General features: G+C 33.6%; 1 protein-coding gene across 1 annotated transcript in view; it reads left to right on the forward strand.

Annotated features, from left to right (window-relative positions):
- Window positions 1-1,240: 1,240 nt before the first annotated feature.
- Window positions 1,241-25,807, forward strand: part of LOC120199853 (SWR1 complex subunit 2-like) — a 51,824-nt gene continuing 27,257 nt past the window's right edge. The window contains exons 1-7 of the mRNA XM_039200847.1: window positions 1,241-1,415; window positions 19,147-19,195; window positions 19,319-19,388; window positions 19,633-19,704; window positions 19,820-19,863; window positions 19,945-20,195; window positions 23,373-23,377. Of these exons, the coding sequence (XP_039056778.1) occupies window positions 1,241-1,415; window positions 19,147-19,195; window positions 19,319-19,388; window positions 19,633-19,704; window positions 19,820-19,863; window positions 19,945-20,195; window positions 23,373-23,377 (666 nt within the window). The remainder of the gene's footprint in view (window positions 1,416-19,146; window positions 19,196-19,318; window positions 19,389-19,632; window positions 19,705-19,819; window positions 19,864-19,944; window positions 20,196-23,372; window positions 23,378-25,807) is intronic.

The following is a 25,807-nucleotide window of genomic DNA, read 5'->3' on the forward strand; positions in this document are numbered from 1 at the left end:
ATCTCGGACTCGTATCCGGGTCGAGTACAGGTTGGGGTGTTACATTTAATGGTATCAGAGCTATGGTTTAACTGATTCTAACATAAACAGGGGTCAAAAGGGGTTTAAAAAGTTTTCATGCTAACAAAATAGTGAATACCTCTGATCTGATATAGTACTGAGTATGTTGTCTTGCTAATAGAGTTATATGATTAGCTTTTATTAGATGTCTGATCGCGAAAGTTCCCGAAGTGAAGAGGGAGATGATAGGCATGAGGGTAGTAGCAATTCACCTGCCCTGGCCAAGTAAGGTGAAGAGAAAGCACCTCAAAGAGTGCCTGTACAAGACCAAAATATGTTCTTCAGGACGTTGGACGTTATTCTGACACGTTTCTAACCTCCTGCTCCATTAACTCATAGAATAAATATAGCGAAAGAGTTGAAAAGAATGGGAGCTCCCGAATTTAAAGGTGAAGTCGATGAAGGTCATGTTGCGGTGGACCTCTGGCTTAATGATGTGAAGATCATGGTAAACAGTCTTCATTGCCCGGAAGTGGAGAAGTTAGATGGAGAAGTTTCTTTACTAAGAGGACAAGCTATAATATGGTATACGAATATCACCATGAAAATGACAAGTGACCAAGTGACATGGTCCTTATTTTTGGAAGAGTTCAAGTACAAGTATATTGGAGATCAATTTATAAGGCATATGAAGCAAGAGTTTATGAGCCAGAAGAAGTTTAATCGCACTGTCTATGAATACGAGTGCGAGTTTAATAAGTTAAGTCTCTTTGCTGTTGAGCTTATTCCAAAGGAAAAAAGATGCATGTGAATGGTTTGTGGAGGGCTTGCGCCCTAGACTAAAGGAGATATTAATTGTTTTGAATCTGTCTTCATTCCAAGATGTGGTTAACCATGTTAAAGCTCTAGAGAGAGCTCAAAATGAAAGATTTGTAGACAAAGAGCCAAGACGTCTAAAAGAACTGGGGCTTCATCGAGTTCAGCGTCACCTAAGAGGGGAAGAGATTATGGGTTCCCACCTCTAACAAGGTCTGAGTCAGTTGTATCATCTACTAGAAGATTAAGTCAGATTAGAACCTAACAGATGTAATCAGTAGGATCTGGTGTTGGGAGATCAAATCAGGGTTAATCCAGACAATGTCAACATTGTGGGAAAAATCATTCCGGATTGTGTCGAATAGTCTCTAGGGCCCGTTTTCGATGCAGGGACACTAGACATTTCTTTTTTGATTATCCGATGATGGTTGGTGAACATGTACAATCTAAACGATCTTCTTCGGCATCTCAAATAGAAAGAGGAAAAGGTGGAGGGAGAAATCAACCTGAGTCATCTACTCAACAGGAAGTGTGTTCAACTACACGAGTGTATAATATTAAGACAAATGAAGACCGAGATGATCCTGAGATTATAGCAGGTACTTTTCAGTTATATGATAAATGTGTGTTGGTATTGATTGATCCAGGTTCTACTTTTTCATATATTAGTAATAAGTTAGTAAATGAGTTGAGAATTCCATTAGAAGCTACAAGTAATGAGGTCATAGTAACTAATCATTTAGGGCATAGTGTACGGGTAAATAAAGTATGTAAAGGGTGTCTCATAAGGATTCGGGGAATTGAATTCCCTGTTAATCTGGTAGAATTACCCTTTGATGAGTTTCAAGTAATTTTAGGGATGGATTGGTAGTACCATTATCATACAAATATTGATTGTAGACTGAAAAGGGTAACCCTGATTAGTTTAGAAGGAATAAAAGTGAGTGTGATCAATGAAAGATTGAATTGGTTAGCAAATGTAATATCAGTGATGTTAGCAAAGAAGTTATTGTTACAAGGATTTCAGGGTTTCATCACTAATGTGATAGATACCAGACCCAAAGAGAAAGAGTTAGAAGAGATTCCCGTAGTCAGAGTTCCCTGATGTCTTTCCTATTGAGTTGCCATGATTACCTCTAAATAGGGAGGTTGAATTTCAAATTAAGGTAATGTCTGGAACAACGCCTACTGTAATGGCACCTTACCGAATGGGACCAAAAGAATTGAGTGAATTAAAGATTTAGTTGCAAGAATTATTGGACAAAGGACTTATCAGACCAAGTGTGTCACCTTGGGGAGCTCCGGTGTTGTTTGTTAAGAAAAAATATGGTTCAATGCATCTTTGCATTGATTATCGATAGCTCAATAAGGTAACTATGAAGAACAAGTATCCTCTCCCTAGAATTGATGACTTGTTTGGCAAGTTAAATGGAGCTTTAATATTCTTAAAGATCGATTTGTGTTCTGGTTATCATCAATTGAAGAATCAAGAGAAAGATATTCTAAAAACGGCTTTTAAAATGAGATATGGTCATTATGAGTTTATTATGATGTCGTTTGGGGTAACTAATGCACCTGCTGCTTTTATGGATTTGATGAATAGAATATTTCAACCTTATCTGGAACAGTTTGTAGTTGTTTTCATTGATAATATACTAGTGTACTTGAATTCTAATGAGGAGTATAGTACATATCTAAGAGTAGTTTTGCAAACACTACGTGATAAGAAACTATATGCCAAATTGTCTAAATGTGAGTTTTGGTTGAATGAAGTGACTTTTCTTGGGCATGATATTTCTATAGAAGGGATTCGGGTTGATCCTCAAAAGATAAAAGCCATTTTAGAATGGGTAATTCACAATAACGTGTCTGAAGTGCGAAGTTTTCTGGGGCTTGCGGGTTATTATCGAAGGTTTATTAAGAATTTTTTGATGATAGCTTTGTCTTTGACGCAGTTGATGAGGAAAAATGTATCATTTGCTAGGACCCTTGAATGTCAACAAAGTTTTGAAGAGTAAAAAAATTTAGACAAGCTCTAGTGTTGGTCCAACTCGAGTCTGGTAAGAACTATGTTGTTTACAGTGACACGTCCTATAACAGCTTCGGATGTGTTCTAATGTAACAGGAAAAAGTGGTAGCATATGGATCTATACAATTGAAACCACATGAGAAGAACTATCCAACGCAAGATTTGGAATTGGTTGTAGTAGTTTTCGCTCTCAAGATTGGTGTCACTACTTATATGGGGAGCGTTGCTATCTCTATACGGATCATAAGAGCTTAAAGTATCTGATGACTCAAAAAGAACTAAACTTAAGGCAAAGAAGATGGGTTGAGTTCCTAAAGGATTATGATGTAGTAATTGATTTCTATCTTGGAAAAGCAAATGTGGTGGCGGATGCCTTAAGTCGAAAAACGTTTGCAGCCCTACGAGCTTTAGATGTAAGGTTGTTATTAAATGGAGAGAACGGTCTGTGTGCAGAATTAAAGCTTAAGCCAACATGGTTGGATTAGATTAAGGAATTGCAAAACAAAGATAAAAAGTGTTTAAAGAGACTGAAACAAGTAAAAAATGAAGGAATTAAAGATTTTGAGATTACGTCTGATAGAAATCTGTATAATTGAGGGAGTGTAGTGATTCTAGATGATGAAGAATTGAAAAATGATATGTTGACAGAAGATCATTGTAGTCCATTGATGATACACCCGGGTGGAAACACGATGTATATGTATCTCAAGAGTCGACACTAGTGGCCGGGAAAAAATAAGTATCACTGAATTTGTGTCTAAATGTTTAACATGTCAACAAGTCAAAGCAATGGAAGTGAGAGAATGTCTCGATGAATTTTGTTATGGGGTTACCTCATACTCCGAATAAAAGAGATTTTATTTGGATAATAGTTGATCGTTTGACCAAGTCAGCACATTTCCTTCGTGTCAGAACTGATTTCTCTATGGAAAAGTATGTTGAGTTGTACATTAGGGAAATTATTAGATTGCATGGAGTGCATGTTTCAATAGTTTATGCCTGAGTTCCTCGATTCACCTTGAGATTTTAGAAATCTTTGCATGGAGTGTTGGGAACTCGACTGAACTTTTGTACAACTTTTCACCCTCATATAGACAGACAATCCGAGAGGACTACTCAAATATTGGAAGATATTTTGATAGCATGTATAATTGAGTTCAAAGGGTCATGGGAGAAGTATATACCACTTGTTGAATTTACTTGCATCAATAGTTATTAGTCAAGCATTAAGATGGCACCCTATGAGGCTTTATATGGGAGGAAATGTCGTACGCCACTAAACTGGTATGAGCTTAAAGATCGAACTGTTCTTGGTCCAGATTTGATTCAAGATATGGAAGACAAATTTAGGAAATTCAGCATAATCTCAAAGTGGCATTCGACCGATAGAAATCATATTCTGATCTTAAGATGAAAGAAATTGAATTTGAAGTTAGAGATAAAGTTTTTCTGAAGGTCTCTCCCTGGAAGAAGCTATTAAGATTTGAACGGAAAGGAAAGTTGAGTCCTAGGTTTATTGGGACATATGAGATTGTGAAGAGAGTAGGACCAGTGGCATATCAACTAGCCTTGCCAACCAAAATAGAAAAGATTCATAATGTTTTCCATGTTTCCATGCTTCGGATGTATAGTTCTGATCTATTCCATATTGTTGCACCGAAAGAGATAAAAGTTTAGACTGATTTGACTTATATAGAGGAACCATTACAAATATTGGCATATGAAGTCAAGCAGTTGAGAAATAAAATAGTTCCATTGGTCAAGGTTTTATAGAGGAATCACAAAGTGGAAGAAACAACGTAGGAACGTGAAGAGGATATGCGTAATCAATACCCCCATCTCTTTATAGAATAAAAATTCAAGGAAGAATTTTCGTAAGGGGGAGATTTGTAACATCCCAAACACCGGGTTAGTGACCTAATTGTAAAATTTTAAGATTTAGTGACCAAATTAGATAAATTGAAAAGTCAGTGACTTATCTGGAAAATTAGTTGTGTAGGATGAAATATCAAAGAAAGGAAATATGGAAGGGAAAAAAGGTCTTTTAGCAAGGTAAATGAATTAAAAATTCAATTTGGTGTTTTTATAACACATAGAAAAGGATTTTTAAGGGAAACATATCCAGAGACTTCCCTTGTTCTTCATCCTTCATTTCTTCTTCTTCCCCGTGAGCTACTTAGTTAAGGTAAGAAATCCTTTAGTTGACTAATTCTTGTAAATTAGATATGATTTTGATTCTTGATGAGTTAGGAAAACTTAATGAAGGTTTAAAGTATTCTAAAACTCAAAGGATAGTAAGTTATGGATGATTGAATATAAGAGGTTTATAAGTGAAATTGTGAATAAGAGAAAATAAATGGATTTGGAAGTTAGAATTGACTTGTGATCGTTAGAATAAGGAGTACAAAGTGTTAAAAATGAAATTTAAACATGTTGAAAATTCAATATGATTATTGGTTTCCAAAGTTAGGGTGAGATATTGATGATGTTGATGAGTTATTATGAAATATGATGGGTTATGGATGCATAGATGAGGTTTTAGGTGAAAAGGAAGAGAAAAATAAAGAACTCAGTAAGTTATTGGTATATTTTTGGGATGCAGAAGTGTAATATGGGTTTGTAGTATCGGTACTGGCTGAACAGTACATATACTACTCAGCATTTAGAGGTGATATTTTTGTATTGGTGTCGATATTGGATGAATAATATCAATAACATCGAGCAAACAAGGATAAAATCTTCATAAGGTATCGATATTGAAGTGGTAGTATCGGTACCATGGGTATCGATACCAATTTAAAGGTATCGATATCAATTTTAGAATGAAAATCCAGAATCTAGAATAGGTATTGGTACTGAAGTAGAGTATCGATACCACTATAAGAGAAGTATCGGTAATGTACCTTGAGTACCAATATTAGTCCAATGGAAATAAAGAATCAAGTGTCTTTTTTAGATTCAGCCTTGATGATTGGTTAGTAATGATTCAAATTATGATATTTATAAGTATTTTATATTCATGTAGATTTCAAGCGAAAGCAAAGTCCAGATAAGTCAACAAAGTAAGAGTTACCTACAGTGGTAGATAAAAGATTGGTGTTGACTAGTGAGGCAAAGGTGAGTGCATTCTATGAGATATATGTGATCCTTTGGGATTTATGTTTTGTCCTTTGGAACATATATGTGGTCCTATGAGGCAATTCTATGTGGTCCTTCAGGACATATATGTGGTCCTTTAAGACATTTTATGTGGCACTTTGGTGCATATTCTACGTGGCACTTCGGTGTATTTTATATGAGTTGTGGTGACAACTTTTGTGTACAATCTCAATGCACTCACATATCTTTAGTTCTCTGTAATGTACATGGGCTATTAAAATATTTAACATGAATTAATATTTCATGATGAATTAAATTTTTATTGTTATATGTTTAATCATATATGTTCTTATGATAGGAAATATAAATATCTTTGTAAAGTAATAAAAGTATGTAATTTGCATGTTCATTTTTATTATATATATATGCCTCACTAAGTCGATGACTTAGAGTGTGAGTGTTTAACACGTAGGATCAATGAAGTCAGAAGGGCTCGAGTAGGCAGCTGGGACAACATAACTTCATCAGATATCAGATCAGAAACAACTTAACAGTAGGTTCTTTTTGTTATATTAACCAATGTTGGCATGTATTTAAAGGTTCAAGTTGTATATGCTCTGATCATTTTGTAAACCTTTTGTATTGAATTTCTGTAAATTATTCAGTTTATTTAATAAGTTAAATTTTGTTTTATTTTGTATAAATACATTGCTTTAAAAAGTCAATGTGACATCTCGGACTCGTTTCCGGGTCGAGTACGGGTTGAGGTGTTACATTTAATGGTATCGGAGCTATGGTTTAGTCGATTCAAGTCATAAACTGAGGTCAAAAGTGGTTTACAAAGTTTACATGCCAACAGAATAGTGAATACCTCTGATCTGATATAGTGCTGAGTATGTTGTCTTGCTAATAGAGTTATATGCTTAGCTCTTATAAGATGTCAAGTCGTAAAAGCTCTCGAAGTGAAGAGAGAGATGATAAGCATTAAGGTAGTAGCAATTCACCTGGCAGGCAAGGTGAGGAGCAGGCACCTCAGGTAGTGCCTGTACAAGACCAAGATATGTTCTTCAAGACGTTGGACGTTATTCTGACGCGTTCTCAACCTTCTGCTATATAAACTCAAAGAATAAATATAGCGAAAGAATTGAAAGGATTGGGAGCTCCCGAATTTAAAGGTGAAGCAGATGAAGGTCATATTACGAAGGACATCTGGCTTAATGATGTGAAGATCATGTTAGATAGTATTTATTGCCCCAAAGTGGAGAAATTAGAATGAGAAGTTTCTTTACTAAGGGGACAAACTATAATATGGTATACGAATATAACCATGAAAATGACAAGTGACCAAGTGACATGGTCCTTATTTTTGGAAGAGTTCAAGCACAAGTATATTGGAGATCAATTTATCAGGAATATGAAACAAGAGTTTATAAGCCTAAAGCAGTTGAATCGCACTATGCATGAATACGATTGTGAGTTCAATAAGTTAAGTCGTTTTGTTGCTGAGCTTATTTCAACGGAAAAAGATTCATGTGAATGGTTTGTGGAGGGATTGCACCCTATACTAAAGAAGATGTTAATTGTTTTGAATTTTTCCTCATTCCAAGAGGTGGTTAACCGTGCTAAAGCTCTAGAGATAGCTCAAAATGAAAGATTATAGAGCAAAGAGCCGAGACGTCTAAAAGAACTGGGGCCTTATCGAATTCAGTACCACCTAAGAGGGGCAGAGATTCTGGCGTTCCGATCTGAGGCGAGGTCTGAGTCAATTGCATCATCTACTAGAGGATCAAGTCAGATGAGAACTAGACAGACACAATCAATAGGATCTGGTATTGGGAGATCAAATCAAGGTCAATCCAGATAGTGTTAACATTGTGGGAAGAATCATTTTGGATTGTGTAGAATAGTCTCCGGGGCCTGTTTTCGATGTTGGGACACAGAACATTTCATTCGTGATTGTCTGATAATGGTTGGTGAACGTGCACAATCTGAATGATCTGCTTCGGTATCTCGAAGAGGACAAGAAAGAGGTAGAGGGAGAAATCAACATGATTCCTCTACTTAACAAGAAGTATGTTTGACTGCACGAGTGTATAATATTAAGACAAATGAAGACCGTGATGATCTCGTGATTATAGCAGGTACTTTTCGGTTATATGATAAATGTGTGTTGGTATTGATTGATCGTGGTTCTACTTATTCATATATTAGTAATAAGTTAGTAAAGGTGTTGAGAATTCCATTAGAAGCTACAAGTAATGAGGAGATAGTAACTAATCCTTTAGGGCATAGTATACGGGTAAATAAAGTATGTAAAGGGTGTCCCATAAGGATTCAGGGAATTGAATCCCTGTTAATCTGATATAATTACCCTTTGATGAGTTTGAAGTATTTTTGGGGATGGATTGGTTGTACCATTATCATTCAAATATTGATTATAGACTGAAAAGGGTAACCCTAATTTATTCAGAATGAATAAAAATGAATGTCATCAATGAAAGATTAAATCTGTTAGAAAATATAATATCAGTGACAGCAAAAATGTTATTGTTACAAGGATGTCGGGGTTTCAACGCTAATGTGATAGATACCAGAGCCACAGAGAAAGGGTTAGAAGAGATTCTCATAGTCATAGAGTTCCCCGATGTCTTTCCTCCTGAGTTGCCAGGATTACCTCCAGGCTGGGAGGTTGAATTTCAAATTGAGGTAATACCGGGAACAACGCCTATTGCAATGGCACCTTACCGAATGACACCAAAAGAATTGAGTGAATTAAATATTCAGTTGCAAGAATTATCGGACAAAGAATTTATCAGACCAAGTGTGTCACCTTGGGGAGCTCTGGTGTTATTTGTTAAGAAGAAAGATGGTTCAATGCATCTTTGCATTGATTATCGACATCTCAATAAGGTAACTATAAAGAACAAGTATCACCTCCCTAGAATTGATGACTTTCTTGATAAGTTAAAGGGAGCTTCAGTATTCTCAAATATTGATTTGCATTCTAGCTATCATCAATTGAGGATTCAAGAGAAAGATATTCTGAAAACGGCTTTTAGAACGAGATATTGCTATTATGAGTTTATTGTGATGTCGTTTGGGGTAACCAATGCACCTGCTACTTTTATGGATCTGATGAATAGAATATTTCAACCTTATCTGGATCAGTTTGTAGTTGTTTTCATTGATGATATATTGGTGTACTCAAAGTCTAATGAGGAGCATAGTACATATAGAAGAGTAGTTTTGCAAACACTACGTGATAAGAAACTATATGCCAAATTGTCTAAATGTGAGTTTTGGTTGAATGAAGTGGCTTTTCTTGGGCATGTGATTTCTGTAGAAGGGATTCGGGTTGATCTTCAAAAGATAAAACCCATTTTAAAATAGGAAATTCCTAAGAACGTGTCTGAAGTGCAAAGTTTTCTAGGGCTTGCGGGATATTATCGAAGGTTCGTTAAGAAGTTTTTGATGATAGCATTGCCTTTAATGCAATTGATGAGGAAAAATGTACCATTTGTTAGGACCCTTGAATGTCAAGAAAGTTTTGAAGAGTTAAAAAGAATTTTGATAGAAGCTCTAGTGTTGGTCCAACCCGAGTCTGGTAAGAACTACATGGTTTACAGTGACGCATCCTATAACGGCTTGGAATGTGTTCTAATGCAAGAGGGAAAAGTGGTATAATATGCATCTAGATAATTGAAACCACATAAGAAGAACTATTCAACGCATAAGTTGGAATTGGTTGCAGTAGTGTTCGCTCTCAATATTTGGTGTCCCTACTTATATAGGGAGCGTTGCTATCTCTATATGGATCATAAGAGCTTAAAGTATTTGAAGACTCAAAAAGAATTAAACTTGAGGCAAAGAAGATGGGTTGATTTCCTAAAGGATTATGATGTAATAATTGATTTCTATCCTAGAAAAGCAAATGTGGTGGCTGATGCCTTAAGTCGAAAAACGTTTGTAGCCCTACGAGCTTTAGATGCAAGGTTGTCATTAAATGGATAGAATGGTCTATGTGAAAAAATAAAGCTTAAGCCAACATGGTTGGATCGAATTAAGGAATTACAAAACAAAGATGAAAAGTGTTTGAAGAGACTGGAACAAGTAAAGAATGAAGGAATTAAAGATTTTGAGATTAAATCTAATGGGAATCTATATTATTGAGGGAGAGTATTGATTCCATGAAGAATTGAAGAATGATATGTTGACAGAAGCTCATTGTAGTCCATTGACGATGCACCCAGGGTGGAAACAAGATGTATATGGATCTCAAGAGTCGGTACTGGTGGCCGGGAATAAAAATAAGTATTACTGAGTTTGTGTCTAAATGTTTGACATGTCAACAAGTCAAAGCCGAGCATCAAGTTCCTTCAGGATTATTGTAACCACTCTCCATTCCTCAATAGAAGTGGGAGAATGTGACGATGGATTTTGCTACGGGGTTACCTCAGACTCTGAATAACAGAGATTTTATTTGGATAATAGTTGATTGTTTGACCAAGTCAGCACAGTTCCTTCCTGTCAGAACTGATTTCTCTATGGAAAAGTATGTTGAGTTGTACATTAGGGAAATTATTAGATTACATGGGGTGCCTGTTTCAATAGTTTCTGAAAAAGATCCTCGATTCACCTCGAGATTTTAAAAATCTTTACATAGAGCGTTGGGAACTCGATTGAACTTTAGTACAACTTTTCACCCTCAACCGGATGGACAATCTGAGAGGACTATTCAAATATTGGAAGATATGTTGAGAGCATGTATAATTGAGTTCAACGGATCATGGGAGAAGTATTTACCACTTGCGAAATTTGCTTACAACAATAGTTATCAGTCAAGCATTAAGATGGCACCCTATGAGGCTTTATATGGGAGAAAATATCGTACGCCACTAAACTGGTATGAGCTTAAAGATCGAAGTGTTCTTGGTCCAAATTTAATTCAAGATGTGGAAGAAAAAGTTTAGGAAATTCAACATAATCTCATAGTGGCATTCGACCGACAGAAATCATATTCTGATCTTAAGAGGAAAGAAATTGAATTCGAAGTTGGAGATAAAGTTTTTTTGAAGGTCTCTCCCTGGAAGAAGGTATTAAGATTTGGACGGAAAGAAAAGCAGAGTCTTAATTTTATTGGGCCATATGAGATTGTAAAGAGAGTAGGACCAGTGGCATATCAACTAGCCTTGCCAACCGAAATGGAAAAGATTCATAGTGTTTTCCATGTTTCCATGCTTTGGAGGTATAGATCTGATCCCTCCCATATTGTTGCACTGGAAGAGATAGAAGTTCAGACTGATTTGACTTATGAGGAGGAACCAGTACAAATATTGGCACATGAAGTCAAGAAGTTGAGAAATAAACTAGTTCCATAAGTCAAGGTTTTATGGAGGAATCACAAAGTGGAAGAAGCAACGTGGGAACGTGAAGAGGGTATGCGTAATCAATACCCCCATCTCTTTGTATAATGAAAATTCGAGGATGAATTTTCGTAAGGGGGAGATTTGTAACATCCCAAACACCGGGTTAGTGACCTAATTGTAAAATTTTAAGATTTAGTGACCAAATTACAAAAATTGACAAGTTCATAGACTTATCTGGAAAATTATTTGTGTAGGATGGAATAGAAAAGAAAGGAAAGATAGAAGGGTAAAAAGGTCTTTTATCAAGGTAAATGAATTAAAAATTCAATTTGGTGTTTTTATAACCCGTGGAAAGGGATTTTCAAGGGAAGCATATCCAGAGACTTCTCTTGTTCTTCATCATTCATTTATTCTTCTTCCCCGTGAGCTACTTAGTTAAGGTAAGAAATCCTTTAGTTGACTAATTCTTGTAAATTAGATATGATTTTGATTCTTGATGAGTTAGGAAAACTTAAGGATTGTTTAAAGTAGTCTAAAACTCAAAGGATAGTAAGTTATGGATGATTAAATATAAGAGGTTTATAAGTGAAATTGTGAATAATAGGGAATAAATGGATTTGGAAGTTGGAATTGACTTATCATCAGTTAGAATAAGGAGTATAAAGTGTTAAAAATGGAATTTGAACATGTTGAAAATTCAGTAAGATTATTGGTTTCCAAAGTTAGGGTGAGATATTGATGATGTTGATGAGTTATTATAAAATAGGATGGGTTATGAATGCATAGATGAGGTTTTGGGTGAAAAAGAAGAGCAAAAGAAAGAACGTAGTAATTTATTGGTATATTTTTGGGATGCAGAAGTGTAATATGGGTTTGTAGTATTGGTACTGGATGAACAGTACCGATACTACTCAGCATTTAGAGGTGATATTTTCGTATAGGTATCGATACTTGATGAACAGTATCGATACCATCGAGCAAACAAGGATAAAATCTTCATAAGGTATCGATACTGAAGTGGTAATATCGGTACCATGGGTATCGATACCAATTTAAAGGTATCGGTACCATTTTTAGAATGAAAATCAGAATCTAGAATAGGTATTGGTACCGAAGTAGAGTATCAATACCACTATAAGAGAAGTATCGGTATTGTACCTTTAGTACTGATACTAGTCCAATGAAAATAAAGAATCAAGTGTCTTTTTGAGATTCAACCTTGATGATTGGTTAGTAATGATTCAAATTATGATATTTATGAGTATTTTATATTCGTGTAGATCTCGAGCGAAAGCAAAGTCCATATAAGTCAACAAAGTAAGAGTTACCTTGAGAGGTAGATAAAAGATTGGTGTTGACTAGTGAGGCCAAGGTGAGTGCATACTATGAGATATATAGTGTTTAAGGAAATAAGATTTGTGATAAGTCTATTTCCTATATGGATTTCATGATTGCATAAATACATTCATGTGATTGATATGATCAGTATGAATAAATGGGTACATGCATAAGTTATACGTGCTGATATGAGATCATATATGTTGTATGATATATATATATAAACATAATAGAATAAATATAAGTTATATGATATGATCTATGTGATTACATGTATATGAGATATATGCTATGAGCCATGATCCATGTGACCATTTGATTATATGAATATAAGAGCATAAATGATATACATGGTAAAGCCCATACTATGTGAGATGAGAGCTAAGGGTATAATTGGCATGCCAAGAGTCGAGGGTTCTACGCAGTCCTTTGGGACATATATGTGATCTTTGGGAACTTATATGTGATCATTTGGGATTTATGTTTGGTCCTTTGGAACATTATGTAGTCCTACGAGATAATTCTATGTGGTCCTTCGGGACATATATGTGGTCCTTTAGGACATTTTATGCAGCACTTCGGTGCATATTCTACGAGGCACTTCGGTGCATTTTATACAAGCTGTGGCGATATCATTTGTGCACAACCTCAATGCACTCACATATCTTTAGTTCTCTGTAATTTACATGGGCTATTAAAATATTTAACATGAATTAAAATTTCATGATGAATTATATTTTTATTGTTATATGTTTGATCATATATGTTCTTGTGATAGGAAATATGAATATCTTTATAAAGTAATAAAAGTATGTATTTTGCATGTTCATTATTATTATTATTATATATATATGCCTCACTAAGTCGATGACTTAGCGTGTGAGTGTTTCACACGTAGGATCAAATAAGTCAGAATGGCTCAAGTAGGCAGCTGGGACAACATAACTTCTTCAGATATCATATCAGAAACAACTTAACAGTAGGTTCTTTTTGTTATATTAATCAAAGTTGGCATGTATTTAAAGGTTCAAGTTGTATATGCTCTGATCATTTTGTAAACTTTTTGTATTGAATTTCTGTAAATTATTCAGTTTATTTAATATAAGTTTAAATTTTCTACTATTTTGTATAAGTACATTGCTTTAAAAAGTCAATGTGACATCTCTGACTCGTATCCAGATCGGGTATAGGTTGGGGTGTTACAGTTCCATTTGATAAATATTGGTTAAAATTTTTTGTCATGGAACGAGTATATTAGGATAGTTGTTGGATTAAATTGAAGATGCCCGATGATGTAAGCAAATTCTTATTGTCTATGTAATACCCCAAATATTAGGTTAGTGATTGTTTTAAAAGGATTTAAATTTTGGAGGATTAAATTGAATAAATGGTAAAGTATAAAAAATTATTTATGTAAGACCAATTAGTAAGTATGGAAATGAAAGGGAATTTTGGTCCTTTAGAGTGAAATAAATTTAAAATTCATTTTATTAGGGATTTAAGAAAGGGAAAAGGGGGAAAGTTAAAAACTAAGTTATCTACTCTTCTTCTTCTCGTGACCGTGCTCTCCTCCATAGCCAAAGATCATATCCAACCTCCCGAGTCAAGCAAGAAAAAGGAAAAGGATAAGATTGTAGAGTAGTTGAACGCCATTTCAGCATAATAGGGAGGTCTATAAGGTGAATACATCTATTGTAATTATATGGGATGAGAGAGACTCACAATGAGTCAACCTCTAATGTTTTGATTTAATGTATGTTTATCGTATTTGATATATGTTTATAATGTGTATGGAAATGATATTATGAATAATTTTTAGAGTAGGAACTGCTCTAAAATGAAAGTTAAATGTCTAACGATGCATTTTTTGCAGAAAGGTGCCACTAATGCAAGTTAGATGAAAAGTTAAATGCCTAACGGTGCATTTTTGGGAAAAAAAATGTGCCACTAATGTAAGTTAGATGAAAAGTTAAATGCCTAAAGGTGTATTTTTGGTAGAAAGGTTCCACTAATGCAAGTTAGATGAAAATTTAAATGCCTAACAATGCATTTTTGGTAGAAATGTGCCACTAATGCAAGTTAGATGAAAAGTTAAATGCCTAACGGTGCATTTTTTGCAGCAAGGTGCTACTAATGCAAGTTAGATGGAAAGTTAAATGCCTAACGGTGTATTCTTGTCAGAAAGATGCTACTAATGCAAGTTAGATGAAAAGTTAAATGCCTAACAGTGCATTTTTGGCAGCAATGTGCTACTAATGCAAGTTATATGAAAAGCTAAATTCCTAACGGTGCATTTTTTATAGAAAGGTGCCATTAATGCAAGTTAGATGAAAAGTTAAATGCCTAACGGTGCATTTTTGGCAGTAAGGTTCTACTAATGCAAGATAGATGAAAAGTTAAATGCCCCACGATGCATTTTTGGCAAAAAGGTGTCACTAATACAAGTTAAAAGAAAAACGATGCATTTCGGCATAAAATGTGCCACTTATTGGTTTAACTAAAAATATTTTAAATGATTCTCATGAAGTATACGAATTATCTCAAATTTTGATAGTCATGACATGTTTATGAATAAATTGTAGTTCATTTATAGTATTATGCCTCACTAAGTAAATACTTAACGTGTGTTGATTTCACGAGTAGGTAAAATCAAAGATTAGCCAAGTAAAGGGTGCTGCAGCATCAGCTATCATCAATCTAAGGTTGACTTATCAGTAATAGTAGGACAATCATGTTTATTTTGAAAATTTGCTGGCATGTAATCGAATTTAAGAAATTTTTTTTGGAATGTATTTAAAGTGATAATTTTAGTAATATGATACACATAATGTTTTGTTTTAATTTTGAAACAAAATTTTACGGATTTTACAAATGAGTGAATGTTTTCAAATGTCATATGACACCTATGACTTGTGTACGAAAACGTATACGGGGAATGGGTGTTATAGTCTAGGCTAGAAATTTTATGATTGCTGAAGAATAGAGTCGACTCTAGGACTTGATACTTTGTGATCGTGTTAACACGGTTGTATGTTCTATGCTTAAGGTGCTTAGAATTTTTTTAGGAAAGAACTTGTTGTACATCGTGGCATTAAATGATCGAAAAGATTAAGTTGAATTCCTTAATGTTTTGAATTTTGTTGAATTGCAAATAAATGCCTCGACATAACTGTAGAGGGACACTCTTATATGTGTCGGCATGACCTAGAAAACTCCTTAAATAAATGGTTGCCTTAGCATATGTATCGGGATGACTCTACTTGACTAGCTCGGGGGTGGAAGGTATGCTCCCTTTCACCTAGAGTGTGGGATAGTAGGTGTGATGAGCTGACTCCCCTTGAAGCAGTGCTAAAAAAAAGAGAGAGAAAACAAAACAACACAAAGTATGAAGTTACATGTTGAATAAATAGGAGCAAAACTATTCTTAGTGAATTATTTGATGCCTTGTCAAAACAGAAGAACTTACTTAGGAGTTTTCTAAATACGTTAAAACATAGAATATATACAATCACGCACAGACACTGACAAAGAGTCTTGACATAGGGAAAGGTGCTTAACTTCTCGTACAGTATTGCATGTTGATGCCAAACGTTTTACGAAGGGCTGAAATTTTAAACCACATGATTGTCTTAATTGTTACTTTGCTGTGATACTTAATTTTTCTACCACTTATTATCCATTGCTTGAGGACAAGAAATAACTTAAGTTTGGTGGTGTGATAACTCCGTAAAAGATAGTGTTCTGGGTCTTTTTATGTAGGTTATTATTTGTCTAAAAGCCATTTTTCATAGCATTTTAGTTGTATATAATTGCATGTAGGACATATTTGCATGTGGTGGATAGGTCTTGCCGAGGTACACTTTATCTGGTTTAACTGATGCTGCTGAAGAGGAAGGTTGTTTTTCTGGTTATGTTGATGCAGGAAATGACGAAAGATGAAATCATTGGCCGGGACAAATCAATTTGCTAGGGCTAATGGAGCAGAAGACGATGATAGTGAGGAACATATTTTCTTTCCTATACGAGAGATATCATGCAAGTCTGACACAATTGACGACAATGCTGATGTCACTTGCCCAACTTCAACCTCACGTGACTCATGCCCTTATTAAATTGAGATCACTGCCAGCTACTATAACATTCACAAAATGGGTTTAATATTAAGGGTATTTATATAATTTCCAAGGGAACTAAACCCTAGAAATTCCCACTATAAATACCCCATTATAATTCTTCATTAAGGGAAATCAGAACTGATAAGAAGAGAGAATAATATACCTGAGACTTGAAGTAGGCGGCTCCAGTACTCACTTTCACATCGTTCCCCACTCGGCTGTTCCTGGTACCGTCCATAGTCGGACTTCACTGGAGTGACTGCTAGGCCTCGAGAGAGACTGGTCGCCAGAACAAGCATGGTGGTGGTCAGAATGTCAAAGTAGAGCTCTAATTTTTTTCTTCCTTAGTTTTTATTTTAATATCAGTTAAAGGGTTGTACTTAATGACTGATTCTTAGATGATATTTACCACACCATAATTGTTTTATTTGGTGTTGGACGACGCTTGAAGATACTTTGTTTAATTGTTAATGATTGATGCAGTTTTTGTTTTTGCAAAGTGTTGTTTTGTTCAGTGTTTTAATATTTTGCCTTGGTGCTATAAGAGCTTTTGAGAGATTGTCTGGTCCCATGACAAAAATAATCCTATTCTTTGTAAGAGCCTTCGAGAGATTGTCATTTTTCTAGGAGTAGATGCCTAATATCGAAAGAGTTAGGGTATATCTACGTGAACAAGGGAACTAATCTGGGATGCTAATCTACCTTACAGATAAGGAGAGGGTTTCATTCGACTAAAAAGTTAAGTACTTGAGTGAGTTAGGCCAAAGGATATAGTTTACGATGAGTGGTATTGATGCAACAACAGTTTGACAAACCAAGGGTTGTAGTGCACGCCGAGTAGTATTGCTATAACAAAAGTCCTAAAACACTCTAGTAAATCCTGTCGGGCAGCACAAGCATAGCATTATGAATCTTCATAAATGTAGAATAATTTATCATTGTAGCAATTCCAACCCAAGTGCTCCGTTAGAAGTCTGATTATGTGAGGTTTTTTCTGAACATTTGATACTCGTTAATTTTTATTGCTTTGACAACTTTTATTTGTTTACCTTTAAATATTTTTATCGCCTCGACCAAGATTTTCTTATCACTACACTTTACAATTTTTCTTGCCTCGACAATACATTTCCATATGCTCGTACACTTTATTACTGTTTAGACAAGAATCATAGGACTAGTTAGTGACTCCTAGTTCTAGCTGTTGTAAACATAAAAAATTACCATCAATCCCGGAGGAGACGATAACTCACTTGCATCAATTGTGTATAATTGCACAGATTTACGTGTCATAACACACATACTTACACATGATCATTGTTCTTGTAGTATCGATACTACTTTGCTTAAAATGAATTTTGACTCGATTGAAGTTCGAAACCCTTAGAAAAATTTGTTCCAAAATTATTTTCGGTATATGACTTAATTTTTCAATAAAGTAAGGACTAAAATGGAGTTTTTGACATTATAAAGAATTTATATATTCGAATGACAGAATCAAATATAAACTAAAAATTTGTTAAAAATATTAATTTTTTGGTATATCAAAATATCAAAGTATGTTTCAATAACTTTTCAGACCAGATCAATAGAAAATGTAGGTCACAAACTCTAACACACGATATATTATTGGGTTTGGGTCAAATTATCATTTATAAATGATCGTTTAATTCAAAATATTGAACGATTGAGAATTGAAATTGAGCTTAAATGATAAGATTGACAAACAAAAAGAAATATTTTTACAATAATAAATTAATAATTCTACATATACTCAATTAGATTCATATCCGACTCAAATTGAATTGACACTATCCAAAAGTTGACCCAAACCGAAAAATCAGTCGATTCGATATTGACTCGATCCGAAAGTAAATCGATACAATATTGATCAGACCTAAAATCTAACCGATCCAATATTAGCTCGACCCAAAAATCGACCGATCCGATAATCACCGACCCGACCCAAAATTGGCATGACCAGACCCGATTTATCATACATCCGAATTAAATTCAAACCAGATAAAATTAAACCAGTTGTAATATAGACCTGAAATGACCGACCTAAATCCGATCCGAATGACCTGTTTGCCACCTCAAATTTATATTAGTAACCTTTTGTAAATTTTGAAACTTCAATGCTAAAAATAGAAACTTATTCATAAATCAGCAACCAATTTGTCATTTACCCTATTTTATTTTAGTGCCCTACCTGTAGCTTTTGGTATGGTTAGTTTTTACACTCTCGCAGCTTCGTGTCGTCTTTCTTTCTCTAAAGTTCTCAATCCCACCAAAAGTCTTCGGTACCTATCCGATCTACTCTTCTTCTCCGGTGGGGCAAGTGGTGAAGTTTTTACTATTTTATCCATGGAAACTGGTAAATAAGGTACATCCGTCTTCCTGGACCGTGTTTCTCGATCAACGAGAGGGAGAAGGTAAGTCTTCATCTTAAAATAAGATAGTATTAGTGTCTCTTAATGTTGTTCTGTTGTTTTCTTTCTTCTCGAAAATTCTTTTGATATAATTGTAATGGAAACCTTATTATTTGCTATTTCCAGGATGACGAAGTTGTTGGACAACGAAGTTGAAGAGGACGAGTTGTTTTGGAATCAAGACGCATTTAAAGATGTACAAGAACGCACTTTTTTCTACCAGGATTACTCTTTTCAAATTAATAGATTATAGAATTGATGTTGATGTGTTGGGATATAGGTGATTTCATGTTCCCTAGAATTGGTATAAACTCTGAAATCAAGTCTTTTAGAACGACATATTGGGATTATGATCACCACCTATAGTTTATTAGCTTTAGGTTTTGATTGAAGGATTCACAGACATTTACAACTTTTCTATTTGTGTTTTTTCTCCCCAGGAGGAGAATGATGTCAATTATGAAGAAGAACCAGAGGTCGCCGATGAGTTTGATAGTGACTTCGACGAAGATGTTTGTATTGCTCTCTTCTCTACTTTTTATTTAATTAATATTCTATCATTACTATTCCGTGCTAAGATATCTTCCTTAGTGATAAGAAAAATTGACTCTCTTCCATAGTTGCTAGGAATATGAGTCAGATGAGGAGGTAGAAAATGAAGCAGATGAAAGGTTTAGCTTCTTTTACCTTTTTATATTATATTTACATCTCCATTTCATAGCCATTATTTTTATTTTGAGTTGCTCTAGCAGGGTTCACACAAAGAAGCGTATGATATTTCCCGGAAAGTCTTCTGCGAAGAAAAAGAAGAAAAAGAAAGTCCTTTCAAATTTAGATGGTGATTCCAAGGATGAAAATGCTACCCAAAAGACTACCTCTCCTCAACATCATGATGCCCCTGAAGATGCAGAAGGTGAAAGAATTATAAGGAAATCTACTAGAACTTCAGTCATTGTTAGGCAAGCTGAGCGAGATGCGATACGTGTAACATCCCAAATTATGGGTTAGTGACCATATTGTAAATTTTAAAAATTTGGTGACAAAATTATAATTTATTAAAAAGTTCAATGATTTAAATATGAATATTTCAGTATTGGATTAAATGGTAATTAAGGAATTATGGAAGGGATATAATGGTCTTTTTATGAAAAAGATATTTATCTCTTATTAAAGAGATAAGCATATGAGTGGGGAGTATCTAGAAGCTTATTTCCTTCTTCTTCTTTTCCTTCTTCTTCTTCTCCTTCTTCTCCCCGTAAGCTCCATGGCAAAGGTAAGATATATCTAATGTAATTAGTATACTGATATGTATCAATGTATTGCTATGTAGATTTAGAGCGTAATACTGTTCCAGAATAATCGAAGGATTATGATTGATTCAAAGCAAATAAGGCTAAGGTGAGTGCAATTTAAATTGTACTTATAGAACAGACATTGGCTTGCGATGAGCCACTGACGGAGTTACTATAGTAAGAAGTAACTCTTAAAATGTTATTGTATGTGATATGTTTAACATGTTCTATGTATTGTGTGAAATATATATGTGCTTACATAAGAACATGAGAGATCAAATAAGCTATATGATAAGGATATAGAGAGTGAAATGAATGACATGAACATGCATGTATGTTTGATTATATGTGTGGATATGTTCTTGTAAATGTTATGTGGCTTATGTAAATAAATGGAAAGATGAATGTGATATATATAATATATGTGAAGCATCTGATAATAAGAGATACTAGTGATATTCATGTTATATGAACATGAGAAGTGGTACAAGTTAAATGACATATGAATATGAATTATATGAAAGTGAAATGTACATGTGAATACGTGAAAGTGTGATAACATAAAAAATAATGCCCATGTTATGTTATATGAGAGCTAGGGGTATAGTTGGCATGCCAAGAGTCGAGGGTCTACGCGGTCCTTCGGGATATATACATATTCTTTGGAACATGTGTGAAGTCTTGTGAGACACATACTTGATCCCTAGTATATGTATATGATTTTTAAGGAATGATATGTGGTCCTTATGGACATTATTATATGGCACTACGGTGCAATTCTACGCGGCACTCCGGTGCAATTCTACGTGGTACTTCGGTGCACTTATACGAGCTGTGGTGATAGCATAGTGGTGCAAAACCTCAATAGACTCGCGTATCTACAGTTCTCACATATATACCATGGGCTAATAAAGAGATAATAATAAAAACTTGATATGATGATATACTTGTTTCCTTATGAAATGTTATGTATGATATATGATTTTACAAGGGTAATTATAAGATCATACAATAAAAGGAATCAATGATAGTGATAAGAGATATGAATAATAATGATATATATATATGTGTGTATATATGTATTTGTTACATGTAAAAGTATATGAATTGTATGGAATGATAGTAGTAATTGTTTATGTATGATTATTAGATAATGTTTACATTATATGTTTATTGTCTCACTAAGTCATAGACATAGCGTGCGAGTGTTTCACGCACAGGTTCTTACAAGCTTATGGATAGTTTGGGTGCAAGACAGGTCAGTTCTCCTTACTGAAGGTCAGATCAGAAAAAAATAAATAAACAATATGTATGTTAGTATATATATAAGTTCATGTTGGCATGTATTCAAAAGAATATGTGGTATAATCTCGGAATAATTTTGTACACGCTTTGAATAAGTTATATGTAAATGAATAAGTGAATTATGAACGCTCTGATCGGTTTTGCAATAATGAAAATGTATTTTATGTAAATTGGTCAATTATATGTTATAAAACTTTTTAAATTACTCACTATTTTATGCAAGTAAATGATTTGATATGTCAGTGTGACACCTCGGATTCGTATCTGGTTCAGGTACGGGTTGAGAGGTATTACATTTAATGGTATCAGAGCTACGGTTTAGTCGATTCTAGGCTAAAAACGAAGTCAAAAGTGTTTTAAAAAAAGTATACATACCAACATAAAGTGGAAAATTTTCTGATCTGATAGGGTAAGGAGTGTGTTGTCTTGTTAATAGAGTTAAATTTTTTTATGTTATATAAGATAATTGAATACCTGAGAATGATTTATTAGATATATATGTTTATATGATATGATAGATGATATGTGAACATATACAAATGACATGTTATATGATATGAATTAGATGATAATTTGTAAACGTGATATGTGATAGAATAAATTATATGAGAACATTAATATATGAAAGTTTTCAAAGAGAAAGACAAGGCAATAGACTGAAGGTAATAGCATTCACCTGCCCTGGCCAGGCAGGGAGAAGAGCGAAAACCTCAGGGAGTGCCTGTATAAGATTAGAGAATATTATATGATGTGGAATGATATTTTAGTATGATTTCAATTTTATACTGCTATAATTCAAAGAATGAATGTATCAAAGAGAGTTGAGAATACCCGAGTTCAAGGGTGAATTTGAGAAATGTTCTATTGTTATAGAGATTTGATTAAATTATATGAAGATAATGTTAGAAGGTTTTCATTTCTCCAAAGTGGAGAAGTTAAATTGAGTAGTTTTGTTACTACATGGGTAATCTAGAAGTATGGTGGACAAATGTCACCATAAGAATGTTAAAAGATTAAGTAACGTGGTTATTGTTGTAGAAGAGTTCAAGAATGAAGATGATGATATAGTTGCTTGTGCGTTTGATTTACGATAGGATATATGTTTTACATGACATGATATATATATATATATGTTATATGGTATACGTGAGTACATGTTAAGGTATATGTCTATGAGTATAAGTTTAATAAGTTAAGCAGATTTATTGTTGGGTTGATTTCTATTAAGAAGGATACCTGTGATTGGTTGTCTAGGGCTTGTTGTGCCTTAGATTAAAAGAGTGTTAATGGTATTAAATTTGTTTTCATTTTTAAGAAATGGTTAATCACGTTAAAGTTCTTGAGAGAGCTCAGAATAAGAGGATTGGAAAAAAATCTTAGAGGATTAAGAAAATTAGTGCTTAATAAAGTTAAGCACCATCAAAGAAAGATATAGAATATGGTTTTCAACTTTAAACCAGATATGAATTAGTTGTATTCTCCGCTAGAGAATAAATCCAATCAGTTCAGATGGATTGGAAATTATAGTATTAAAGGAACTTTATCGTTCTGAAGTAGAATAATTTCTTTACAGCATGGGCAAGATAAAGTGGAAGAGATTGATGTTAATTAGAGAATATTAAAAGACCAAGGAAGGGTTTAAGATATGTATATCAGTGATCAATTATAAGACAAAGGTAAATGGAATGTTTGAATTCGAACCAAAGGAATCGTATTATGGACGAGAGAGAATGAAGGTTTGATAAATGAAGAAAAAAGCGAATGAATTATTTTGACTGTAAAGAATATATATATATATATATATGAATAGTTTAATGAAGCTTTATGTTTTGATTGAAAGGAATAAGTCAAATAATTAAAGTAATGAAGTGAAGATTATGATAGCATGAAAGATTTATTGAAGAGGTAATATGTGAAAAGGAATATTAGACGTGTAAATAGTATTGTGTATAAGAAAGAGTGTGGATGTGATGAAGAGAAGGAGATAAAGATTCTTGTGTTTAAGGGAAGTTAAGGATTGATAGAGAAGGGTAAAGTAATATGAAAGGAGTGAGGAAGTATAAAAGAAAAGATATGACCAATGTTGTAAGGATATTTTGATTTATGGAAAGTAATGGAATAAGGAAATGATAAAGTTTACAGAATCATATATGACAAGGGATATACAATAGGTATAGAGTATAAGTTTGATAAAGGAATAAGAAAAGTGTATAAAGTAATATAAAAAGATCATGTGTATTGTAGTGCAGACAATGATTAAGAACTGAGGAAAGGTTAGGTTTATGTTGCAAAGCAATTAGAAGAGAATAAAAGAAATTAATTGAGTTATGATATCGAGAAGTAAGGATTGGATTTTTCTCTATATATAATGAGTAACAGTATATGGATTTATAAAGGTTGGATATATGATTGATTAATTAGGGCTTGTGCCCTAGATTTAACCGTTGATATTTGCTAATTGTAATAGTAAATGTGATAGAGTTATAAGATTGAAAGAAAATATGAAGTGAGTTAATTAAGTATGATATGAATTTGAATATGATTATGTATTTGGATCCTATATAAATATGATGAAGGCAAAGAGATGATGAAGGCAAAGAGAAGAGTATTTACAAGTTTAAAGGGAGCTTTGAGGAAGGAAAATACAAGTGTAAGAGGTGGTGAAGAATAAGGTTCTGTATAAGTAAAGCTGGTTATTAGAGTTATAAAAAATGGAATAAAGAAATGAAAGGATGAAGTTTAAAGGATCATATGTGATAAATGTTATATGGAAGTGTAAATGATAAGTTTGATATAGATTACGAAAAGTGTGCAAGGTGATGTGAAAAGATTGTTTGACTTCATAAAGTATATGTTTAATCACAATTGAAGAAGATTTAAAATCGTGTTTTGGTTAAATGATGACGGAATAAAAGTTTGGTATAGTTATAATGTAATTAGAGCGTTATGAAGAAATAGATGGATTTATGTTATAGAGCGATGAGATGATCATTTCTGTCTACGTGATAAGTGACATTATATGAAATTTTAGAAATATCAAAGGAAAAGGCAGATTGAAGGAAAGAAAAGACGGTAATGGAATGGATTCTTTGGAAAATGGAAGGCAAATCATTGATTATAAATTATGAAGGGATAAAGTTGTGAAAACAACTTAAGAATATTAAAAGATATGTTCTTGTTAAAGTGTGCAATGAAAAATTCGAAGATGAATTTTCTTAAAAGGAAGGGAGATTTGTAATATCCCAAATTATGGGTTAGTGACCAAATTGTAAATTTTAAAAATTTGGTGACAAAATTATAATTTATTAAAATGTTTAATGATTTAAGTATGAATATTTCAGTATTGGATTAAATGGTAATTAAGGAATTATGGAAGGGATATAATGGTCTTTTTATGAAAAAAAATATTTATCTCTTATTAAAGAGATAAGCATATGAGTGGGGAGTATCTAGAAGCTTATTTCCTTCTTTTTCTTCTCATTCTTCTCCCCATAAGCTCCATGGAAAAGGTAAGATTTCTTAGTTGTTGATTATTAGCTAAAATTTAAGTGGGGTTTTAATCATTAGGTGATACTTAAGCTTAGGGAAAGCTTAAGTTATATTAAAATCAAAGATGAAGAGGTTATAAAAGATTAAAGAAAATGAGTTTTAAAGTGAATTTCTGAAAAAGAGTTAATAAATGAACGTTGAGATGGAATTTGACTTGTCAAAGGTGTGAATAAGAAGTTATAAGTGTTAAATCAAAATTTAGATAACATGAAAAATTGGGTATGATTCTTAATTTTAAGAATCATGAAGAGATATGGAAAATAAAGATAGTTTATATGGATATAAGTGGTTTATGAAGTGATAGTTGAGTTTAATGACATGATAGGGGGCTTAAAATAGAAGAATTGAGTGAAGAGTTGATGATTTTTGGGATTGAAATACAATTTTTGGGTAAGGTGTATCGATGCACATTCAAAGTGCATTGATGCACCCTTTAAGGAAGAAACATCGAATGCAATTAGTGCATCGA

The sequence above is a fragment of the Hibiscus syriacus genome, unplaced genomic scaffold, assembly GCF_006381635.1.
Source record: "Hibiscus syriacus cultivar Baekdansim isolate YM2019G1 unplaced genomic scaffold, ASM638163v2 tig00000340_pilon, whole genome shotgun sequence".
Classification (NCBI taxonomy): Eukaryota; Viridiplantae; Streptophyta; class Magnoliopsida; order Malvales; family Malvaceae; genus Hibiscus; species Hibiscus syriacus.